Below are 22238 nucleotides of genomic sequence, written 5' to 3'. Positions count from 1 at the left end.
TCAGCCCCGGTGAGCTTTGTAAGTGACCGTTCACGTCACAGATGTCTTTCCCCAGGGCAACTGCCTTCAGTCTTTCCCTGCTCGTTCTTGGGAAGGTCAGTCCCCCCCAGAAAGGACTTGTGCCCGCAAACACACGCAGTAGAAGCAATGTTATTTCTCTCCTGACACAGACAGATCATTTCTTACCTTTTGCTTGTTTCTTTTTACCGACACCTTGTTTCTCTTGTTTGTTTTACTTAGCGGAGAATCCGGTGCCGGCAAGACTGAGAACACAAAAAAGGTCATTCAGTACTTTGCCAACATCGGCAGCACGGGCAAGCAGGCTCTTGACGGGAAGGTAAGACGCAGGAACGTGGGCGTACTGTCACAACAGTCATTCAGCTACCCTTGGGAGTTCCCTGGAAGAAACTATTCTTTAAAGAGCTGCAGGAAACGTTTGCAACCAAACTCGAAAGTCTTTTATGTTTAGATTCCAAGGCCAGAAGGGACCACTGTGACCATCTAGTGAGACCTCCCGTATAACACAGGCCACAGAATTTCCCCAAAATAATCTGCCTTTTCTTGTGCAGGGATCCCTGGAAGATCAAATCATCCAGGCTAATCCTGTCCTGGAGGCTTTTGGAAATGCCAAAACTACCAGGAACAACAATTCCTCGCGTTTTGTAAGTACCAGCCTCTCTCCTGACTTCAGTTTTGTTGGGTGGGGGGTTATGTCAATGATGCAACCCGAAAGTGTTCACAGAGGAAGAAGCCTCTCTAGGAGTAATGATAATAAGAAGGATGTATTTAGCACTTTGCATTTCCAAAAGACCATGCAAGCATTAATTACCCTGCATTTGGTAAAATTCCAAATCCAGCTTCATTGCATCCACGTTCACTAAAACAGGCACAAAAATAGAAAATCAAACATTGCCAGAAGCTGGGAATGGGCGACAGGGGATGGATCACTTGATGATTACCTGTTCTGTTCATTCCCTGTGGGGCACCTGGCATTGGCCACTGTCGGAAGACAGGATACTGGGCTAGATGGACCTTTGGTCTGACCCAGTATGGCCCTTCTTATGTACAGTAAGAAATACACATTCATATTAATGATCCACTGTATTACTGACCCTTAGTGCTTATAGATCAAATTCAAAATGCTTTGCAAAGGTTAGCAAATGAACCCACAGACCATCCCGGTGAAGTAAGTGAGTATCATTCATGCCTTCTAATTGACTGGGAAATCGAGGCAAGGAGATTTTTTTTATTCAGGAAATCTCTGAAGCACGTGCTTACGTCCCCCTGGAAGTCAATGGGGTAAATGCTAAAATACTTTCCTGAATCAGGGCCAAAGAGCTTTGTCAAAGTCTCATAGCAGGTGCGTGAGAGTGTTCCTGGCTCCCATTCTTCTGTTGTGTGCACTATACAGCATTGCCTCAGCTGTAACAATAGGACAGTTTCTTTAAGCTATACTGAAATATCCAAGAACAAAGGGATTTTTAGAGATTTGATCTGTGAAAAGACTAATTGCTTCTCACTGACTTGCACATTTGCCCCTGCTGCACGGCCCCTATGAGCCCTCAGAATCTCTCAGCTACTCCCTGTTTTTAGACAGATATCGCAATAAACGGCCTCCTCTTTCATTTTCTTATCCAGGGCAAATTTATCCGAATTCACTTCGGTACCACAGGCAAACTGGCTGGGGCTGACATTGAGAGCTGTAAGTAGCCACATGAATTTTGTCATTTACTTCCCCCTGGGTCTCCTCCAAAGGCCATGGGAATGAGTGGGAAAACTCCCATTGACATCAGTGGCCTATGGGTCAGGGTCTATATTGTATGGCCATCTTCTGCACCAGGGCAAAGCTGGAGTTCATTCCATTAACTTGCTTGATTTGCTCTAGTGTAAACAAAACCAGAATCTGGTCTCTGGTGAAAAGACCTGCTACAGTTACTTGTATTCATCATCATCATCAGGACAATGGCATGACTGTGGTATACTTAGGATTCTAAAAATAGCTTTCTAGGACTGTGCATTGTTCTTTGTTTGCACACATGCATTTAAAACCAAACTTAGAACCACATATCCCAGCACTCCATGCATCGAGACCCCGGCGGGTTTCCTGGCTAGGGACTTTGAGAGAGCAGAAGAAAGAGAGAGAGGAAACATATGGACTGTTGTTTTTTTCCTGGGGGATTCTCTATATCTGCTACTTTCAACTGGTCCCTGCTTTGCAGTCCTCTCTGGAGGTCATAGGTTGCAGTCACCTCTTTTTTTGGACAAGGAGGTGTAGCTATCCTCCGAGTCAATCAGAACTGCAGCCTAACTGGCTGTTGAACAATGGAAGAAGCTTCTTCCCCCAACGACTTCTTTGCAAATGGCTGAATTTCCTGCCTCTGCATCATTTGCAAGTTGCAGCCTCAGCTGGTGTGACCAAGAGAGTAAGAGACCAGAATCAAACGTAAGTCTCCTTCACGTCAGTGAGAAACAGCACCATTGGGCCAATGCACATGGGCATAGGACATGATGACAGGGCACAGGGAGTCTTTTCTATGGCTCTTTTTAGAGAGGAAGAGCATCTCAGAGATGATTAGTAGTTTAATCATATATGCAATAAATTGACTTTTATTAACATCCTTTGAAATGGAAAGAGCTTTGGGGCAGTTGCGTATCTGGAGATTAGAGCGGGGCTCTGAGAACCAGAAATCCTGGCTTCCTTGGACACACCATTGACTTATGACCCTGGATAAACAACGAGGAGTCCTTGTGGCACCTTAGAGACTAACAAATTTATTTGGGCATAAGCTTTTGTGGGCTAGAACCCACTTCATCAGATGCATGAAGTGGAAAATACAGGAACAGGTATAAACACATGAAAGGATGGGAGTTGCCTTACCAAGTGTGAGGTTAGTCTCACTTATCCCTGGATAAGTGACTTCATCTCTTGCCTCACCCATTTGGAAAATAATTATAATAAAACGGATCTAACTGGGAATGTTGTGAAGCTTATAAAGTTCTTTGAGATCCTCAGCTGAAGGATGCTCTAGGAGTGCAAAGTATTATACAGTCATGCTGGATAGAGTGAATGGAGAAGGAATTTGCTTCCAAAGGATACTTACTGTACATGAAATTCTGGCTCCATTGACATCAACGGAGCCAGGATTTCACGCTATACCTTTTACCTACGTCTGCAATCTTAACACAGGTCTGGGTTTACCAATGATCCCCTCTATATTTCAGATCTCCTAGAGAAGTCTCGTGTCATTTCCCAGCAGGCAGCTGAGAGAAGCTATCACATCTTCTACCAGATCCTCTCTAAGAAGAAGCCTGAACTGATTGGTATGGCCCTTCTGTGTATATTCACTCTTCTTAACTCGGGCTTCCCTGATATGTCCTCTGTTTCCAGGATGAGAAATCTATTCACCAAAGCTTTGTTTATCAGTGGTTAAAGTAGGTTGACTCAAGAAGGCGACCTCTTACTGAAGCAGCTAAGGAGGAGGAGACCAGGGCGGGAGACCAGGACAGGGAGTGATGGGGACGTTGTATTTCCTTTTCTTTAACCCCTGTAACTGACTGGTCTAAGGTGTGCCATGTAAGGTCTCAGCTGATCTGATCAGGTTTGGTGTTAAGGTAATGAACGTCAGGTGCAAACTGAAGCGATGGATTGCTAGAGCATGGAGATTGCTTATTTCCCTAGACATGGGGAAAACACTGAGGCTGAGGTTTTCAATGTTGCATAAGAGTTTTGGGTGTCCAGTTCTCATTAATTTTAATGGGAATGGGGTGTCCACATCCCATAGGTGGTCTGAAAATCTCAGCCCTAAAGGAAGTCTCTCGGAAAGTGCTCCATTAGAAGTGGATCCCCGGGAAATGAAACTCCTTATTCCCTTCCCCATCTGAAGAGTTTTCCTTCTCCACCCATAGGTCCAGTGCAGGTACTGCTTTGTAACTGCATTGCTGTCAGACCATGTAATTACCTCTTGGTTTGCCTCCTTCTGCAGAAACTTTGCTTCTGGCACCTGATCCCAAGAATTACCAGTGGATAAGTCAGGGCGTAACTACAGTAGACAACATGGATGATGGGGAAGAGCTGCTTGTCACAGATGTAAGTCTGGAAAAATGAAGTGGGGGGAAAAAAGGTCTGGCTAAACATGATGCTCCTCCATGATCTCAGTTCTCTCTAGAAATAAGGGGACAACTTCTTAATAGTGAGAGTAATTAACTATTGCAGCAATTTACCCAGGGATCTGATAGATTCTTCATCGCTCAGAGATTGGGTTTCTCTACAGGATATCCTCTAGCTCAGGGGTAGGCAATCTATGGCACGCGTGCCGAAGGCGGCACGCAAGCTGATTTTCAGTGGCACTCACACTGCCCAGGTCCTGGCCACCGGTCTGGGGGGCTCTGCATTTTAATTTAATTTTAAGTGAAGCTTCTTAAACATTTTAAAAACTTTATTTACTTTACAGACAACAATAGTTTAGTTATATATTATCGACTTCTAGAAAGAGACCTTCTAAAAACGTTAAAATGTATTACTGGCACACGAAACCTTAAATTAGAGTGAACAAATGAAGACTCGGCACAGCACTTCTGAACGGTTGCCGACCCCTGCTCAACCAGAAATTCTGGGCTTGATGCAGGAGGTCCTGGGTGAAAGTCTATGAGTTGTATTATTACAGACATCAAACTAGATTAATTATAATGGTCTTTTCTAGCCATAACACCTATGAATCTGTAAACTTTGGTGCACATCATAGGGTAAAGCCTGCTTACCTCCCTCACATGCATAGTTTCATTGGACTTCTTGCATGTGGAAGGCTAGCAGGTTTTGAGCCTCTCTCTGTTCTTTGATGACTGTTTTCATACATAGGGCAATCTGGCTTTGGAAAGGGCTTACAGGTCTGTCTCATCTTACGCTGGGGTTACGTTCCGCAGTCAGCGCCTAAAGCGAAAATCGCCTATAGTCAAAATTACATTGAGTGTAATGGTGGGCGGAATCGCCCGCACTACAGAAACAGTATTTAAATTGTTATTTTTCTCTTTTTTGTTTTGCCGACCATGTAAAGCTGAAATCGCACATGTTAAATGCGCCTAAGATGCAACAGACCTGTATTAGGAATCCTTGCTCCTGACGGTGCTATTACAAGCACTGTTTCAACTACACAGAGTTCAGACTGTCTTCAGCTGCGCATGTTATAGTGCCACACGACCCTTTAGAAGAGCTACGCTTCCCTCACTGTAAACGGGATGCTAGCTAGAGCAATAGCTTTAGGCAGTGTTTCCCAAACTTGGGACGCCGCTTGTGTAGGGAAAGCCCCTGGCGGGCCGGGCCGGTTTGTTTACCTGCCCCGTCCGCAGGGTCGGCCGATCGCGACTCCCACTGGCCACGGTTCGCCGCTCCAGGCCAATGGGGGCTGCTGGAAGCGATGCGGGCCGAGGGACGTACTGGCCGCCGCTTCCAGCAGCTCCCATTGGCCTGGAGCAGCAAACCGCGGTCAGTGGGAGCTGAGATCGGCCGGACCTGCGGACGCAGCAGGTAAACAAACTAGCCCGGCCCGCCAGGGGCTTTCCCTACACAAGTGGCGTCCCAAGTTTGGGAAACACTGGCTTTAGGCATAGAATAGGCCTCAGAAACATTGAATTTTCCCACTAGATTAACATCTTTGTACAGTCCGTTTTAAGTTCAGTTCTGTGATAGACTCACAAGACAGAGACGGGAAAAGGCCAATTAGGTCATCTAGTCCCTCGCCTTGCTGTTACTGTAGGGCTGTTTCCTACCAGTGTTTTGGCCAGACTAGTTTCGGGAGATAGGATCCCGTCACTGCCCTTGGAAGACTGTGGTTGGTGACCTGGATTTCAGGAAATGTTGATAAGGGTTCCAAAAGGTCAGGTGCTACTGAGCCACATTCCTCTCTGGTGTGACTCTACCAGAGCCAGTGGAGTTACACGAGAGATGGAAGCAGCTCCTTCTGTCTTCCATCAGGCTCTTTGTTTGCACGAGATTCAGGTTTCCGCCCAGTGTGGGGAGTTCAACCAGCCCTTTGTTTATTTGGTACAGAATGATGAAAAAGTTCCAAATTTGAAAATTATCTTTTTTTTTTTTTTAGTGGCGCTTGGTGTTTTACAGGCTTCACTCCTTTAAAGGAAACAGCTGAGATTCTCAGAGCCCTCTGAGGGGATCTCGATGCCCTACTCCCCTGAATTTTAAAAGGGGGCTTTGAAAATGTCAGCAAATGTGTTGGATTTAGCTCCTTATGTCATGAGATTGTTCAAATGACTACTGGCGAGGGGGCAGATCCTCAGCTGGGGTTAAGTGGTGGATTAGAGACAATCAGGCTACACTGATGTCCATCAGCTGAGGATCCGTCCCAAATAACTTCCCCAAAATGCTATCTAGAGCTAGTTTGAAGGGACCTCACTGGGCTGATCTTGATGGGCTGTGAAATGACTTTAGGTGTTTATAGTAAGGAGAAGTCCTCCTGCTTAAGGTGCAGGTTTATATGTCCCTTCTGTGGGTCTCTTTCCCTGCGTCCAGGTGGCCTTTGATGTTCTAGGCTTCTTGCCAGAAGAGAAGCTTGGAGTTTACAAGCTGACGGGAGGCATCATGCACTTTGGCAACATGAAGTTCAGGCAGAAGGCAAGAGAGGAGCAGGCGGACGTAGACACCACCGAGGGTAGGTTGGGGGTCACTGCATTGAGTCAAAGTATGCCCAGGGAATCTACAGCTGACACAAGAATAGATTGTTTTACTCAGCCAGTTCACTGACGTCCCAGAAAAGCTGCCCAAACCCAAGCATGTTTCCAAAGGATAAAAATGACCTTAAACAACCAACTGCATCTGAATCTTTAAAGTGAGCAGATGTGCTACCGGGAGCTGCCATTCACCACTCCAAAGGGGTGTCAGGCCTAGACAGGTGATTGAGCATTCAGCAAAAGGCTTGATTGTTCCTCATAGACATCACCCTGCATTGTGGCTAGTATGGAGTCCTGGGGGAGTGGGCAGACAGTATGTCTCCCAGAGCACAAAGGCAAAGCACCCCCTGCTGTGTCTCTTTCTTGACTGGGCTCTACTCCTTCAACTCCAATATGGCTGGCCAGCTCTGCTGGCCAATGTGTGTCAGGGGTCAAAACTATGGCCCCTCCCCACCCCTTGTGGAGTGCTGTGCTGTAGCGGTGACGCAGTCTCTGGGCTCCCATAACCCCTTTCCAGAACCCATAACCCCTTTCCAGAATATACTAAAAGACACAAACAGGAGATCAAGCAACATTCTGCCTCCCTTTAAGATTAACTAGGTTCCTCTTGTCCTTCAACAGTGGCTGACAAAGTTGCCCACCTCATGGGTCTCAACTCTGGAGAGCTCCAGAAGGGCATCACCAGGCCCCGGGTGAAAGTGGGCAATGAGTTTGTGCAGAAAGGGCAGAACATGGAACAGTGCCACAACTCCATCGGCGCCCTGGGCAAGGCCGTCTATGACAAGATGTTCAAGTGGATGGTGGTCAGAATCAACAAGACCTTAGACACCAAGATGCAGAGACAATTCTTCATTGGGGTGCTGGACATCGCTGGCTTTGAGATCTTTGAGGTACACAAAGCAAGAGACCCTCTCTCTGCAGTGGGACCCCTCTGTTTGTGAAAATATTTCCTTATCATCCTGCCCTCCTCCAAAATGTTACTTTCAGTATCCGTGAACATGCCAGCATAGTCAGTCATCGTCCATTGGGACGGGTCACTAAATCATGGGCACCAAACAGAGGTTGATACCCTGGCAGAAAACAACCATAGAGCATGTGGGGGTTAAATAATGAGCAAATGACCACATTGGATCTCTCAGTTGCAGGAACCCAGCGACTGCTTTGCATTAGGGAAAGAAAGGTGCATGTTGTTTGGACATTCAGTTACCTAAGGCCAAATTTTGGTCTCATTTACATCACAGAGGGAATCTGAAATAACTCTGAAGTCAGTAGGGTTGCTCTAGACTGGCTCTGGAATAGCGGAGATCAGAACGTGTCCCCGAGAGTGGATAATTTGCTTCTTGCCAGCAGCTGTGTTGTATTTGCAGCCTCTGGGGCGACATTTCAAAGGCCGATTAGTGAATGCTTTGCTTCCCCCCTACTCTCTGCAGTTCAACAGCTTTGAGCAGCTGTGCATCAACTTCACCAACGAGAAGCTGCAGCAGTTCTTCAACCACCACATGTTTGTGCTGGAGCAGGAGGAGTACAAGAGAGAGGGCATTGTGTGGGAATTCATTGACTTTGGCATGGATTTGCAGGCTTGCATTGATCTCCTGGAAAAGGTAACTTTCCCTGCCCTGAAGGAGAGGAGCGGGGAGAGAATGATCTAGAACAGATGCAGAGAAGGGCTACTAGGATGGTTGGAGGAATGGAGAACTTAGCTCTGAGAGCAGACATACGGAGCTCGGCTTGTTTAGCCTAACCAAACAAAGGCTGAGGGGACCTATGACTGCTCTGTATAAATACACCAGAGGGATAAGCACCAGGGAGGGAGAAGAGTTATTTCAGTTAAGGGCCAATGTTGGCGAAAGAACAAATGGATATAAACTGGCCATCAACAAGTTTAGGCTTGAAATTAAATGAAGGTTTCTAACCATGAGAAGAGTGAAGTTCTGGAACAGCCTCCCCAGGGGAGCTGCCTTCCAAGACTGAGCTTGATAAGTTTATGCAGGGGACGGTATGATGAGACTGTGTACAATGGCATGTGGCCCATCCACGACGGCTAGCAGCAAATACCTCCAATGGCCAGAGATGGGACACTAGATGGGGAGGGATCTGAGCTACTACAGTGAATTCTTTCAAGGGCTCTGGCTGGTGGGTTTCACCAACATGCTCAGGGTCTAACTGATCACCCTATTTGGGGTAAGGAAGGAATTTTCCCCAAGGTCAAATTGGCAGAGACCCTGGGCTTTTTTCGCCTTCCTCTGCAACATGGGGCACGGGTCACTTGGTGGTTTGAACTAGAGTAAATGGTGGATTCTCGGTAACTTGAAGTCTTTAAATCAGGGGTAGTCAATTGCTTTTTGTCAAGGTCCAAATTTCTTGGCCAAGGTATAGTCAAGATCCAGACACCGGAGAAAATAATAAAATAAAATAATAATAATAAATAAAATAGCAATCATGATAATAATAAGTACATGAAAAGATTTTGGGGTCCGTTCAAAAGCATCTGGTGGTCTGGATTTGGCCTGCGGTCCACCTCCTGACTACCCCTTCATGATTTGAGGACTTCAGTAACTCAGCCAGAGGTTAGGGGTCTATTATGGGAGTGGGTGGGTGAGGTTCTGTGGCCTGCAATGTGCAGGAGGTCAGACTAGATGATCACTCAGCTGCACATAATTAAATTACTAGATAATAATCTTGCCATAAGTGGCAAACTCAAATCAGAGGTGAAGCTTCCCCTGCTCACCACTGAGAAGGCAGAAATGGGCTTCTCTCATCTGCTTCTACCTTGTGATCCTCTTTCTTCCCCCAGCCCATGGGCATCTTCTCTATCCTGGAAGAGCAGTGTGTGTTCCCGAAGGCCACAGATGCTACTTTCAAGGCTGCTCTCTATGACAATCACCTAGGCAAATCATCCAACTTCCTGAAACCCAAGGGAGGCAAGAAAGGGCCTGAAGCCCACTTTGAGCTGGTGCATTATGCTGGCACGGTACGTCCAGAACAACGTTATTTTTGTTGGTATATCATCCATGTAGATCCAGCTACCTGCATGGGCCTGACCATGTACTCGCTGAAGTTAACGATGAAACTCCCACTGACTTCAGTGGAAACGGAGCCAGGACTGCACTGCAAACTCAGGCCTGTTAGACCCATGCCTGGGTGCTCGGTGTTTCCAAGCTCATGTTTCAGCATCCACATGGCACTGGGTCATGCACCAATCATGTCATGCTTTCAAGGCATTTGACATATTACAGCACAATGTGCCTTTATGGGCCAAATTCCCTGCTGGGGTAAACTGGTGGAGCTCTGTTGACTTCAATAGAGCAGCACCAACTTACCGCAGCAGGGAATTTAGTCCTGCAGGGTCTAATTGAAACGCATCTCACAATGCTTTATAATAACAACAAATGAGATAAATCACAATCTAAAACTTCAGCTGGACAAATGGACCATCAATGACTCGATAGTAGCGCACTTTAGTGGATTATGAGTAGCAAGTCAATTGCATGAGCAAGTCAATTGCATCTGTCGGGGATGGTCTACGTATACTTGGTCCTACCTCAGCGTCAGGGCCGGCGCTTCCATTTAGGCGACCTAGGCAGTCGCCTAGGGTGCCAGGATTTGGGGGGGTGGCATTTTGGCGGCGGGGGCTCCTTCCGCGCTCCGGGTCTTCGGCGGCAATTCTGCGGCGGGTCCTTCACTCGCTCTGGGACCCGCCGCCGAAGTGCCCCGAAGACCGGGAGCGCGGAAGGACCCCCGCCTAGGGCGCCAAAAACCCTGGCGCCGCTCCTGCTCAGCATGGGTGGGATGGAGTAGGTGACCCCTCCGTCCCTTCCAGCCCCGCATTGCTATGATTTCTATGACACTTCAACACACAGGGCTCAGCTCTGATCAAAAATGAAATCCTTAAAAAAATTCTGCAAGCCATCCCCCCTCCTCCCCCGCAGTACCAGGACTTTGTTTCTGGGAGCACAAAAGCTCCCAGGACAGTTACTAGGCGAGCAAATCAGCCAAGGGGTTAAATTAATTTTTGCTTGTTTCTCAAATGTTGCCAGAAGAGCCTGAGTCCTGGGGTTCGCTGCCGCTTGTCTAGTCTTTCATGGAGACTGTGTCAAGCAGCCGTGCCAGCGCTTAGTCTTTATGCATCTAACCAAACTCCGCCAGTTATTCCCGCACGAGACCGCACAGACATTCTGACAATACACGACCACAGCATGAATCAGAAGAGCTTTCTGTGTCTTATTCACATTTAGCAGCTATTGCCATTCCGGGATCACACATGGGCATTTGACATTGGCATTTGTGTTAGACTACGCCACGCTAAAGTCAGATGACACCAACGGATGGGCCATATTGTCCCCTCTGGCAGTGGCTCTGGATGAATGCGTATTAGGGAAGTGTCTAACCTCTGCCTGCAACAGGCCGCCATCCTTGAAGCCTGCCAAAGCTCCTCCATCAGGGGAACATCTGCTTTCAATGGCAAGAATACCTAAACCCACAAGACTTCAGTGAGTAAGTTAATGCTGATTGTGAGTCAGCAGTAACTCAGTCACTTTCCCTCTTCATGCAGTGGATTTCTCTTCAGGGGTCTTCGGGGCCAGTGGTCAATGGAGAAGAAGCATCTTCTTATTTATACTGTGTGGCAGCAACATTCTCTTTCAGAATCTGGAGTGTTCACTTTTCTCCCCCGTCTCCAGGTGGGGTACAATATTACTGGGTGGCTGGAGAAAAACAAGGACCCCCTGAATGAAACAGTGGTGGGCTTGTTCCAGAAATCCAGCATGGCACTGCTCGGTACTCTCTTTAAAGAGGAGGAGGCTGCAGGTACGGTAAACATTACACAGTACAGCAATGTGGTTGAGCGCAAATGTGATCGTGTCTAGCCCTTTAGTGTTTCCCCACAATTCTCTGGGGCAAGGATTAGGCCACTGGTTGTAGCATCCTCTGCAGCCAGGTAACAGACTTTGCTCTGTGATACCGCCTCTTCCACGCTGAAAGATGGGCTAGCTCTGTCCTTGAAAACGACGCCCCCTTAGTGTTAGCCGAGGTAGCTCACCTTGGTGGAATGAAGCCTCTCTAGAATACTGCTGCCGGCACACACTTGTGTCTGAATGAAGGGAGGATGCAATGCGGAGTTAATGACAAACTATGGAATTCCCTCCTGGCAGTAAATGGCCTTCTGTTGACCAGACAAATGTCAGGTTTCTATCAACCAGAAAACTTGCTGCCTCATCGGATTGTTGCCAGCCCAGCCTGGGGCTCCACAGTTCAAAAGATGAATGGGAAAACTGTTTATGAAAAGGCTTTTAAGATCTCAAATTATTAACAGATTGGGTCAAATTCTCCTCGGAGTTACACTGGTCCCACTCCATCCAGTTAGAGTGCAAAGCAAGGCATATGCCCCACTGTCACCGAGAGGAGAATTTGGCCCAATGGATGTACTTTCAAACAAAATATTGTAAACTCATTTTTTCTTTTCCAAGCACTGAGCTCGCTTCAGATTCCAGGATTCCCTTACAGTAGTAAATGAATACAAAATCCCTAAACCAGAATAGCATGCAGGTTTGATGGATGCTTGTTTTTTATTTAAGGGGCTGTATTCTCCAGCGAGAACTGTACTGTGAACTACAGGCTCCTGAGGAGATATATTTATTTTGTGTGCTATAGTATAGCACTTTCATCTAATGTATACTTGAGTATATCACTTATATGTTATGCATTTTATTATTATTCAGCTGGTACCAAGAAACAGAAGAGAGGCTCTTCTTTCATGACTGTCTCCAACTTCTATAGGGTAAGTGGGCCTTCGCCACCCATCAATCGCAATATAGGGTTCTTTATTATTTGTATTTTGGTAGTGATCCATGCCCCTATAGGGCCAGACCCTATACACACACATAACAGAGAGCAGCCCTGCCCAAAGGAACATACCATTTAGGATATGATTGTGGAATTATAGCTCAGCTCTAGGAATTATTTTGGGGAAGTTCTCTGGCCTGTATTCTACAGGAGGTCAGACTAGTTGATGACAATGGTTCCTTCTGGCCTGGGAATCTAGTCATCTAATCTATGAATCGAAGGTTTAGAAAAGATTCAACAGGTAGACATGGCCAAGAGAGGTTGGGAGCGCAAGAAAACCGTGTGCTTGTTTATGAATTGTGGAATAAGAAGAACACTAAGATCACATCAGCTGCCTTTTAGAACTGAAAATCCACAATTCAGACCCTCTTGATCACCCATGGTGTCCTCAAACGTTCATCCGTGCACCGCTCTTCACCTGGTGTGCAGCATCCAGCCTGCACCTGCCTCCTATTGTTATCTTCACAACTAAGGAGTGTGAATTAATGTATTGAGCATGAGGTTCTCTCTCTCCTGCTTGGCTCGCTCACTTGATTTCTCTTCCTCTGGCTTCAGGAGCAGCTGAACAAGCTGATGGCCACTTTGCACAGCACGTCGCCCCATTTTGTACGCTGCATCATTCCAAACGAGTTCAAGCAGTCTGGTAAGTGTCTGCAGAGCCTCTGAACTACACTCGGGCAAAGAAACACAATGCCTTCAGCCCTAGCTTTGGCTGGCTGAACCGCAGAGCTTTATCCAGTCCTGGAAGAACATGGGATATCACTTCATAGAAGACCTCCATGTCCCTTAAAGGCAATATTAGTATGGGACAAGACTCCAATAGAGAGGTCTGAAGACAGGATGGCTAATGAGCAGTTCATTCCTCTGTGGATGTCCACTGAACAGGGAAATACAGGATCACCAAACTGCTTTGACATGCAGTAAACTGGCAAGGACAGTAATAGAAAGCACAAGGTAGCACATGGACTTCTGGTAAAGGGTGGTTATCCCTGATATCTCCCTTTAACTCCTCGTCTACCCATGGATATGCTGTTGGGCTGATAAATGTGCCAGATACTTCACCTCCTAGATTGCCATAGGGGTCAGTGGAATCTCAGCTGCACAGTAATTCCAAGAAGACTGATGGAGCAGGGTTGAAGTGAAAAGGTACACGAACAGACCCTCTGGTGTAGTTCAGTTTTTCTTGTACCCAGCACAGCAAAGGGAAGGGCGCCCTTAATACAGTCCTTTCTCCTCCATTTCCGTTCTACCCGCAGTGTGTGAATTCAGTCGATTGCTAACCTCTCCCTCACAGAGGGCGAACTGCGCGAGAAGCTCCAGTTGCTTTGTTCCCCTGGCTCTGGCTCAGGAAAGCGAAGTGCTGACCTGTTCTATGGTTTTTGTAGGGGTGGCTGATGCCCACTTGATCTTGCACCAGCTGGCCTGTAATGGAGTGCTGGAAGGCATCCGTATTTGCAGGAAGGGCTTTCCTAACAGACTGCAGTACCCCGAATTCAAGCAGAGGTGAATGTTTTCTATTTTTGGGGGCCGTTTGGTAGAGTTTGGGAGGATGGACACATACAACATCCTATATGGTAACCTCCTTGGACAATCGGGAGGTGGAGTAGCGCCACTGCTAACCCTCCTACGTCCGCTTCTCCAGGAACTCTTATTAAGCAAAGACGAGAAACAGAGATGGTTATAAACACTTCACAGCTGGCACCCTTGCCCTCTGGAGACCTTTGCTAGATGAGCCTGCGATGCAAGTAGACATTAACCCTTGCCTAGCTCCAGGGCCATCCTTACGCATACACAGCTGCGTAGGGCACCTGACCACCAGGACCATAGGCGCCGACTTCTCATCTTGTCGGGGGGTGCTTGACCCCCCCCTCCCCACTCCAGGCCCTGCCCCCAAGACCCCGCCCCGCCTCTTCCCACCCCTGTTCCACCCCCACCCCGCCTCTTCCCCAGAGCACGCCCCATCCCCGCTTCTCCCCCTCCCCCCCAAAGCTTGAACACTGCAAATCAGCTGTTCGCGGTGCTCTGGAAGCGCTGGGAGGGAGGGGGAGGAGTTGGTAAGCGCAGGGCCGCCGGCACGCAAGAGGTGTGGGGGGAGGGGGCCAAAGGGGGGGAGCTTGGTGCCGGTGGGTGCTCTGCACCCACTAAATTTTCCCCATGGGTGCTCCAGCCCCGGAGCACACACCCACAGAGTCCACATCTATGACTGGGACAGCAGGCAAGAGTGGGTCAGCTCCCACACACCCAGCACGCACTGCAGTCTCCTTGCGAGGCAGAAGGCAGGGGCCGTATTCACAGAGCCGAAGGTGCATTCTGCATGAGGGAGAGGGTACGGGGGTCGGGTCTCTGTGGGGAACTGTGACTCTCCGCATCATTCTGTCAATAAATCAGAATTTTTTTCTATAGCGCTACTTCGTTAATGCAAGGACAGTCCAGCAACATTACAGTGGGCTTCATTTGTTTAAACTGGTTTTAATAACATGCATGTGGCAAGTTGTCCAAACCTGTCAACTTATGTTTGTGTTGCTAAGAGCAAGTCGGGCATAGAGGCACCAGTTTAACAATACTGCGTAGGGCCCCATACATCCTAAGGACGGCCCTGCCTAGCTCTTCTACACTGGTCCTAACAGTGGCTCTTACATCATTACACGTCTTTCTCATTCCAGATATCAAGTCTTGAACCCCAGTGTAATCCCTCAGGGATTTGTGGACAATAAGAAAGCATCAGAATTGCTGCTTGGCTCTATTGACTTGGGGGAAAACGAGTACAAAATTGGGCACACCAAGGTACTGTTTTTTCCTCTCAGATTAAGCTAAATGAATCCCAGACTGTTGTCATAAGTGTGTCCACACAGGGAATGGCACCAGTTTATGTTGATGTCAAAACCAATTTTAATTCAAGCACTGGGACTTTTGTGTGTCGACCAGGCCTCGGAGTTAAAAGTTCCTACAGCAACCTTAGCTCTGCCCTCCATTGCCTTCCATTACATGACCTCACGGCCCAGAGCAATGTCACATGCTCCTTCTCAAATACAGCACAAGATAATGCGAAGGAGGCACACTTTTAAAGTTCCCTCAGGTCCCTCCGCTTTTTACTCGCTCCTTAGTGTATGTCTACACTAGAAACACTATAGGGGCACAGCTACAGACACTACAGCACCAGAAAGGGTTCTTCCGTCACTGTAGTAAATCCACTTTCCCGAGAGGCGGTAGCTAGAATTCTTTTGCTGACCTAGAAGCGTCTACACCCGGGTTTCTGTTGTCTTACTTACATCATGCAGGGCATGACCTAACTTTGTAGTGTAGACCAGGCCTTAATCAAGTAAAAATTCCACTAAGAATTATGCCCGACTTCAGACTGAGTAAAAAAAAAGAGTCAGGACCTTGTTTTTTGCCCCTATAATCTTAGTGGAGCATGTCAGAAATTAATATTTCTGCATGTATGTTTTGCGTGATCACGTAATGAAATAGACTATTGTGATACACATGCAGAGGCGGAAAAAGTTCAGCTTTTTCCAGGAACTTCTACTGGAATTTTCTAACTTGTATAATACTCCCACTCCATTTACTGCTTCTCTAGTATATTTCATCCTTCAATTTCCAAGTGCTTTATTATATGTCAGTTAATTAAATCTTCCAGTGTCGTCGTTATCCCCATTTTATTGCTAAAGGAACACAGGCAGAGAGAGGGTAAGTGACCTCACCTAGGACACACAGCAAGTCAGTGCTAGAGCCAGAAATAGAACCCAGGAGTCTTGACTCCCAGGCCCTTGCTTATAAAAAGCCCAACTTTAATATTTTATTAATATATAATTCTGTGTACTTACAGCAGTGGTCCTCAAGCTTTATTGGCCGCACCCCCCTTACCTCGTCCGTGTCCCCCGGGAGCCATGGGTGGGAGCTTGGGCTGGGAGTGGGGCCGCAGTCATGGGCCACGGTCAGGAATGGGGCCGGTGCTGCAGCTGGGGCCTCAGCCGGGAGCAGGGCCACGGTCGGAGCCGGGGGCCATGGTCAGAGCTGGGGGCCGCGGCCGGGAACAGAGCTGTGGCTGGGAGTGGGGCCACGGTTGGGGCTGGAACTGCAGCTGGGGCCGCATCCAGGAGCGGCGCGGCTGGTTGCGGGGCCAGGAACCAGTGGCTGAGGCTGGGGGCAGGGCCGGCATGGAGCTGGGGGCAGAGCAGGGCTGGGTGGTGCTTCCTCCCTGCCCCCCCCGTGGGGTCTGGCCCGGGCCCAGCCACAGCCCCCCACAAATGTTCCTCCATGCCCCCCCTGGGGGGGACACCAGTGACCTACAGTGATAGTAAATGTAGGTGGAAAGTCAGACAAGTCAACAAAGGCAGAAACCCATAGATGGAAACTAAAAGGGGACTAAGCCCTGAATAAGCCCAGATACATGAATAAGCCTAGAGACGTGGGCAGAAGTTCACAGTTTCAAAGTTCTGGTGCATGACCTGGAAGCCAAGTCCTAACAGTCTTCTCTTGCTCTTCAAGGTGTTCTTCCGTGCCGGAGTCCTGGCCCAACTGGAAGACATGCGCGATGACCGTCTGGCAAAGATCATGACCATGTTGCAGAGCCGTGTTCGTGGCTTCCTGATGAGGATTGAGTTCAAAAAGATGCTGGAAAGAAGGTATCCCTTTGAAATATGAGACACCATCCGAGAGAGCGCTAGAAACCAATTGCTAACAGGCTTCATTCTCTACTAGGCACCATGAAATGAATCTTGGATGTCAACCCTTGGTCCTGGCACGCAACCAAAGTAACGGGGCTATGCACTGTGGATCTACACGGGAATCATGGGGATAAAGAATCCTCCCCTTCAGGCCACAGTAGTGCATTAAAGCCATGCTGCAGCCACAGGGCTACAATAGCTCCACTCCCTCCCGTGCATCTACTCTACTAGTTGATGGATCTATCTAGTGATGGATTCACAAGCCTTGCCTCTGTTCAGGAACCTGATGGTGCAGTGAACCCTTTGGAACACAGCTTTGTGGTACACAGTTGGTGTAGATCAGAGTGGGCCCTTAACATCTTGGTCCCAACCTGTGCAGTAGAACGGTATTGTTTCTGCTGCCGCTAGGGGGCGTTGATGGCTGCGAGGTAGAGGAGTGTGGGGAAGAGAGGCAGATACTGCCAGTTAGAATCTTTTCCAGCTGATGCACCATATTTGTTTCCTCCCGTGCATGAAACACCCAGGTTCTACTTCAGTGGCAGGATTCCTTCTATCCCAATACCACCCTGCCACCCTTTTCCTACCTCAGCACACTGCTGCTGACCTTTCTTGCATCTGGGACTGGGAGAATACTGCTCGATCCATTCCTACCCCACTCAGCGAATGCACCAGCATTACATAGCTTCTGTATACTGGCTCCAGCCTCCTGGCAGGGTTCTATCACACTGCCACAGTGATACCACCCAGTACAATATACACACTGCACAACGAACCTTTGAAAATAATATCTGCTTTAGGAAACAATTGTATTCAATGAAGAGAAAACCCCTCTAGCCAATGCAGAAATGTGAGGTCAGCATTTAAGAATGGACTGAAAACGACATCTCTCAAATGAGCTGATACAGAAACTTGCTGCATACCAGGACAATGTCTTGATGTCTCAACATTGCCAGGAAACCGGGGACTGTTTCTAAGCCACACAATCTGTTCTGTTTCATTACAGGCTAGGCCTGATGGCGATTCAGAGGAATGTTCGCAAATTCCTGCAGCTGCGCTTCTGGGGCTGGTGGAAATTGTATAACAAGGTGAGAACCGTGCTCCCCACAAACAAACCCACGTGCACCACTGTACCCAGCTTACACATACTGAACTGAAAGCAGCTGCAATGGGTGGGGTGCTTGGATTTTGAAGATAAAGGGTAGAAAAAAAAGAATTGCCTTGCCCAGTTATTCAGCGACAAGTAAATACACTCTGGGTGCCAGTGACTTTCTTGCTAATTATTAACAGGGCAAGGGACACGAATGATTTCCCTCCAAGTCGATGCCAGAGCAGTCTGGAAATGGAGGACACTTTGAAATCTGAATCTGCCACCTCCATGAAATGGGAATTAGGTTCTTTAGGAAATTCAAGCCCTGGATCTCCCTCCTCCAAAAAATAAAGTGGCTAGGTGTTGTAGTTCTGAACACTGGGGATGGACTCAGGCTATTAATTAAATCCTGAAACCTAGAACAAAGTTTCTTGGTCCACTTCCCCACCAGCTCAGAAAGACGTGGCCTAAATAGGACAGATGAGCCCCATTCCACAGCAGTGGCTTCTTCTCTCATCTCATAGGCCCATTAAGATTAAGATTTTTTTGGTGGCAGGGGATGGAAAGGAGCATTGGCCAAGATATTCTTGCATAATAGATGCTGAAGGACCCATACACCAATTTAAGGCCAAATTTAACACAGGGGAACCTAAACAGCATCCGATAAATGTACCTGTGTACCCATTGGGAGCACAGCCTCCCACATCCGCACATGCAAAATTGATGTTGCAAACCTTAAATATTCATTATTCCACCCCCATTTTGTGGGTGCGCAAATGTAAATATGGGGCTTTTGCATGTGTGTAGAGGCCAAAATGTTAAAAATGTGGGCCCAATGTCCTCAATTTACCAGAAGTTCAGCACCTCAGGAGCCAAGACCCGGAGCCTCAAAGGTACTTAGACATCTTACTCTCCCATTGAAATAAATATCTTTGAGGATCTGGGCCAAAGAGCCTCCAAAAGACATTAAGTCAGATTTTGATCTCAGTTACACTGGTGTGAACCTGCAGTAGCTCTAATGATGTAAATGGCGCTCAGAATCTGGCAAACTGTCCTGATTTCTCTGCTGGGGCCCAGAATTGTTAGGGTAAGTAGTTTATTATGATGCCTTTCCTGGAAGTCATCTAACTCACACTGTAGTGATGAAGCACTCCGCACCGAATCAGTCATTTCAGAAGACACCAGGCCCAGGCAATACGATCAGCTCAGGTGCATTCTGGGGGAAGTTGCTACAGAGAAGATCCATTTGTGAACCTCACTGGCTGAACTGCTTGCTTACAGGTGAAGCCTCTGCTGAATGTGGCCCGACAGGAGGATGAGATAAAGGCGAAGGAAGAGGAGCTGAGGAATGCCATGTCGAAGACTCAGGACCTAATTGATCGTGTCAAACAGCTGGAGGAAAATATGGCCAGCCTCAGCCAAGAGAAGAATGATCTTACCATCCAGCTGCAGGCTGTGAGTTATCAAAAAAAGGATGGTTACCGGTTATGTCTCCTCCTTGGGCCCGTAAGAGGGCATTGGCTATAGCTTTTCCAAATGATTCATAAAAGGGCTTGTTTTAAGAATCTGGAACAAGTAGAGAGCAGTGGGAGATGGAAAGTGAGAGTCCCAGAGAACCACAGCAGGGCAAAGAAAAACCCAACTCTTCCAAAAACAGCAGGAGGCAGAATGGCCTAGTGGTTAGAGCAAGGAAATGGGAGTCAGGAATCCTGGATTTTCTTCCTGCCTCAGCCACTGATTCTGTGTGTCCTTAAGCAAATTACTTGGGGGAAAATTTTCAAAAGCGCCCTCTAATTTGGGTTCTTCCATTTCTGGTTGTCGCACAGTCAACCTGTGGAACTCCTTGCCAGAGGATGTTGTGAAGGCCAAGACTATAACAGAGTTCAAAAAAGAACTAGATAAATTCATGGAGGATAGGTCCATCAATGGCTATTAGCCAGGATGGGCAGGGATGGTGTCCCTAGCCTCTGTTTGCCAGAAGCTGGAAATGGGTGACATGGGATGGATCACTTGATGATTAGCTGTTCTGTTCATTCCCTCTGAAGCACCTGGCATTGGCCACTGTCGGAAGACAGGATACTGGGCTAGATGGACCTTTGGTTTGACCCAGTATGGCCATTCTTATGTTCTTATGTAACTTGAAACACTGAAGGCCTGATTTTCAGAGATGCTGTGCAACCACAACTCCAGCTGGAGTCAATGCACCTTTAACATCCTAGCATAGCCGCCGGTGCTTCAGTGGAGCGGCCCTGACCCACTGTAATGGATGTTTGGTGCCACAAGAGACCAGAGATACAGTAGCCTCTAAAATGATAAAGGCTTTGTTTCCCTCCCGCCATTAGGAACAAGAGAACTTGACAGATGCTGAGGAGCGGCTGACCCAGCTGATGAAATCTAAAATTGACATGGAGAGCCAGATCTCAGAGATGAAGGAGCGCCTGGAAGAAGAGGAGGGCGCGGCCTCTTCCCTGAGTGCCCACAAGCGCAAGCTGGAAGGGGAGCTCAATGACCTGAAGCGCGACCTAGAGGGGTTGGAAACCACGTTGGCCAAGACCGAGAAAGAGAAGCAGGTACGAAGCGTCGTCATTATTTTAAGCTCTCTCTTCCTTGCCCTTTAGGGAAATAACCCCTGTCAAGAGCAGGGAACCAACCAGCAAAGCTCACACAGTCTGAATGCCCTTTCAGAAGCTAGCTCGGAAGCTGTCAGCTGTTCCCTCTCCAGTATTCAATATTCCCTCTTCCATAGTCTCTAAAAATCTGTTATTCCTTCTATCTTGAGCTGGGATGAACCTGAATCTACAACTCTCCTTATTGTCCTGTATTAGGAAGAGTAATTTCCCTGTAACTCCCACGAATCTCTCTCTACAGAGGCCTTCAGAGCCCTTCCACATCCTGTGTTAATCACCACCTTCCTTGCACTGCAAAGTTACTGGGTTTTTGCATAAAAAATGTGCCCCCATGAATCCCTCCCAGTTGCCTTTTATCTAAGTTTTGGGGATACTCCCTCTGTTCCCCATCAACCGTTTCTTATTTGGAACAGTCACCGAAAGTTTAAATCCATGATGATGTTATAGCCTTTTCGTGTCCGTGTGATATGGTCCCTGGGTCACAGTCAGCAGATGCTTGTGGCACCCTGCTGCTTCCCCTGAAATCAGTGTTAGTTAGATAGAAAGCAGGACAGGGTCCTTGATCTTCTACTCCCAGACACCGAGCGTGTGTGAGAGGTCAATAACAGAGGTCCAGGTTCTGGCCTTCCTGGAGCTAAAAAACGACAAGTTAGTTGATTTGGGGGGCGCTAAAAGTTGACATGGCTGGTCGTGATCTTGACTATGTTATCTTCCCTGTCTCCAGGCGCTAGACCACCGAGTGCGAACCCTGACTTCGGATCTCTCCGTCCGGGACGACACAATCGCTAAACTCCAGAAGGAGAAGAGGGCGTTGGAGGAGTTGCACCAGGTAGAAAAATCTGCTCCATTTTCTTTACTGCGCCCCAATCGTGTCCTTAGAGTTGAGCTCTGGTAAAGGAGAAATGGTGTCCTACTCAGAGAGATTAAATTGCTGCACAAATGGGAAAGGATCCCAGGTCTCAATCATGCTGGTGATTTGTGTCTCCTACAAATTGTACATTGCAGAAGAGTAAAATCTTTCTCCTTTGCACTAATGGAGTGCACGGCCTTGCACCTCCTGCTGTTTGTACCTGTCATTTGCTAGCTGCTCTGGCCAGGGACTGCGTTTTTCTTACACACAGTGCCGAGCCTGCAGCCAGTCAAAACCCACCCCCCAGACGCATTCGGCTCAGCGGGCTGACCTGGTTAAGGCACATCCGTTTCCACAGCGTAACATACAGGAAGTCATGATAATGAACTATAGTGCTAGTAATCGTACTGAATTAGTAAATGTTCTGCAGGCTCTTTTCCACACGTAATGACGTCTTCGTGAGATGCGAGCTCACTACCGTGGTCTAT

General features: G+C 47.8%; 1 protein-coding gene across 1 annotated transcript in view; it reads left to right on the top strand.

Annotated features, from left to right (window-relative positions):
- Positions 1–22238, top strand: part of LOC135884234 (myosin-16) — a 46760-nt gene that overhangs the window by 3631 nt on the left and 20891 nt on the right. The window contains exons 5-23 of the mRNA XM_065411491.1: positions 241–337; positions 570–662; positions 1639–1702; positions 3223–3321; positions 3984–4087; positions 6521–6659; positions 7300–7568; positions 8109–8279; positions 9473–9649; positions 11358–11484; positions 12396–12454; positions 13075–13162; positions 13905–14022; positions 15183–15303; positions 17008–17144; positions 18190–18271; positions 19555–19728; positions 20616–20843; positions 21625–21729. Of these exons, the coding sequence (XP_065267563.1) occupies positions 241–337; positions 570–662; positions 1639–1702; positions 3223–3321; positions 3984–4087; positions 6521–6659; positions 7300–7568; positions 8109–8279; positions 9473–9649; positions 11358–11484; positions 12396–12454; positions 13075–13162; positions 13905–14022; positions 15183–15303; positions 17008–17144; positions 18190–18271; positions 19555–19728; positions 20616–20843; positions 21625–21729 (2452 nt within the window). The remainder of the gene's footprint in view (positions 1–240; positions 338–569; positions 663–1638; positions 1703–3222; positions 3322–3983; positions 4088–6520; positions 6660–7299; positions 7569–8108; positions 8280–9472; positions 9650–11357; positions 11485–12395; positions 12455–13074; positions 13163–13904; positions 14023–15182; positions 15304–17007; positions 17145–18189; positions 18272–19554; positions 19729–20615; positions 20844–21624; positions 21730–22238) is intronic.

This window comes from Emys orbicularis, chromosome 10, assembly GCF_028017835.1.
Source record: "Emys orbicularis isolate rEmyOrb1 chromosome 10, rEmyOrb1.hap1, whole genome shotgun sequence".
Taxonomy (NCBI): domain Eukaryota; kingdom Metazoa; phylum Chordata; order Testudines; family Emydidae; genus Emys; species Emys orbicularis.
Note: the sequence above shows the minus strand (reverse complement) of the source record. Positions and strands in the feature narration are given on the sequence as shown.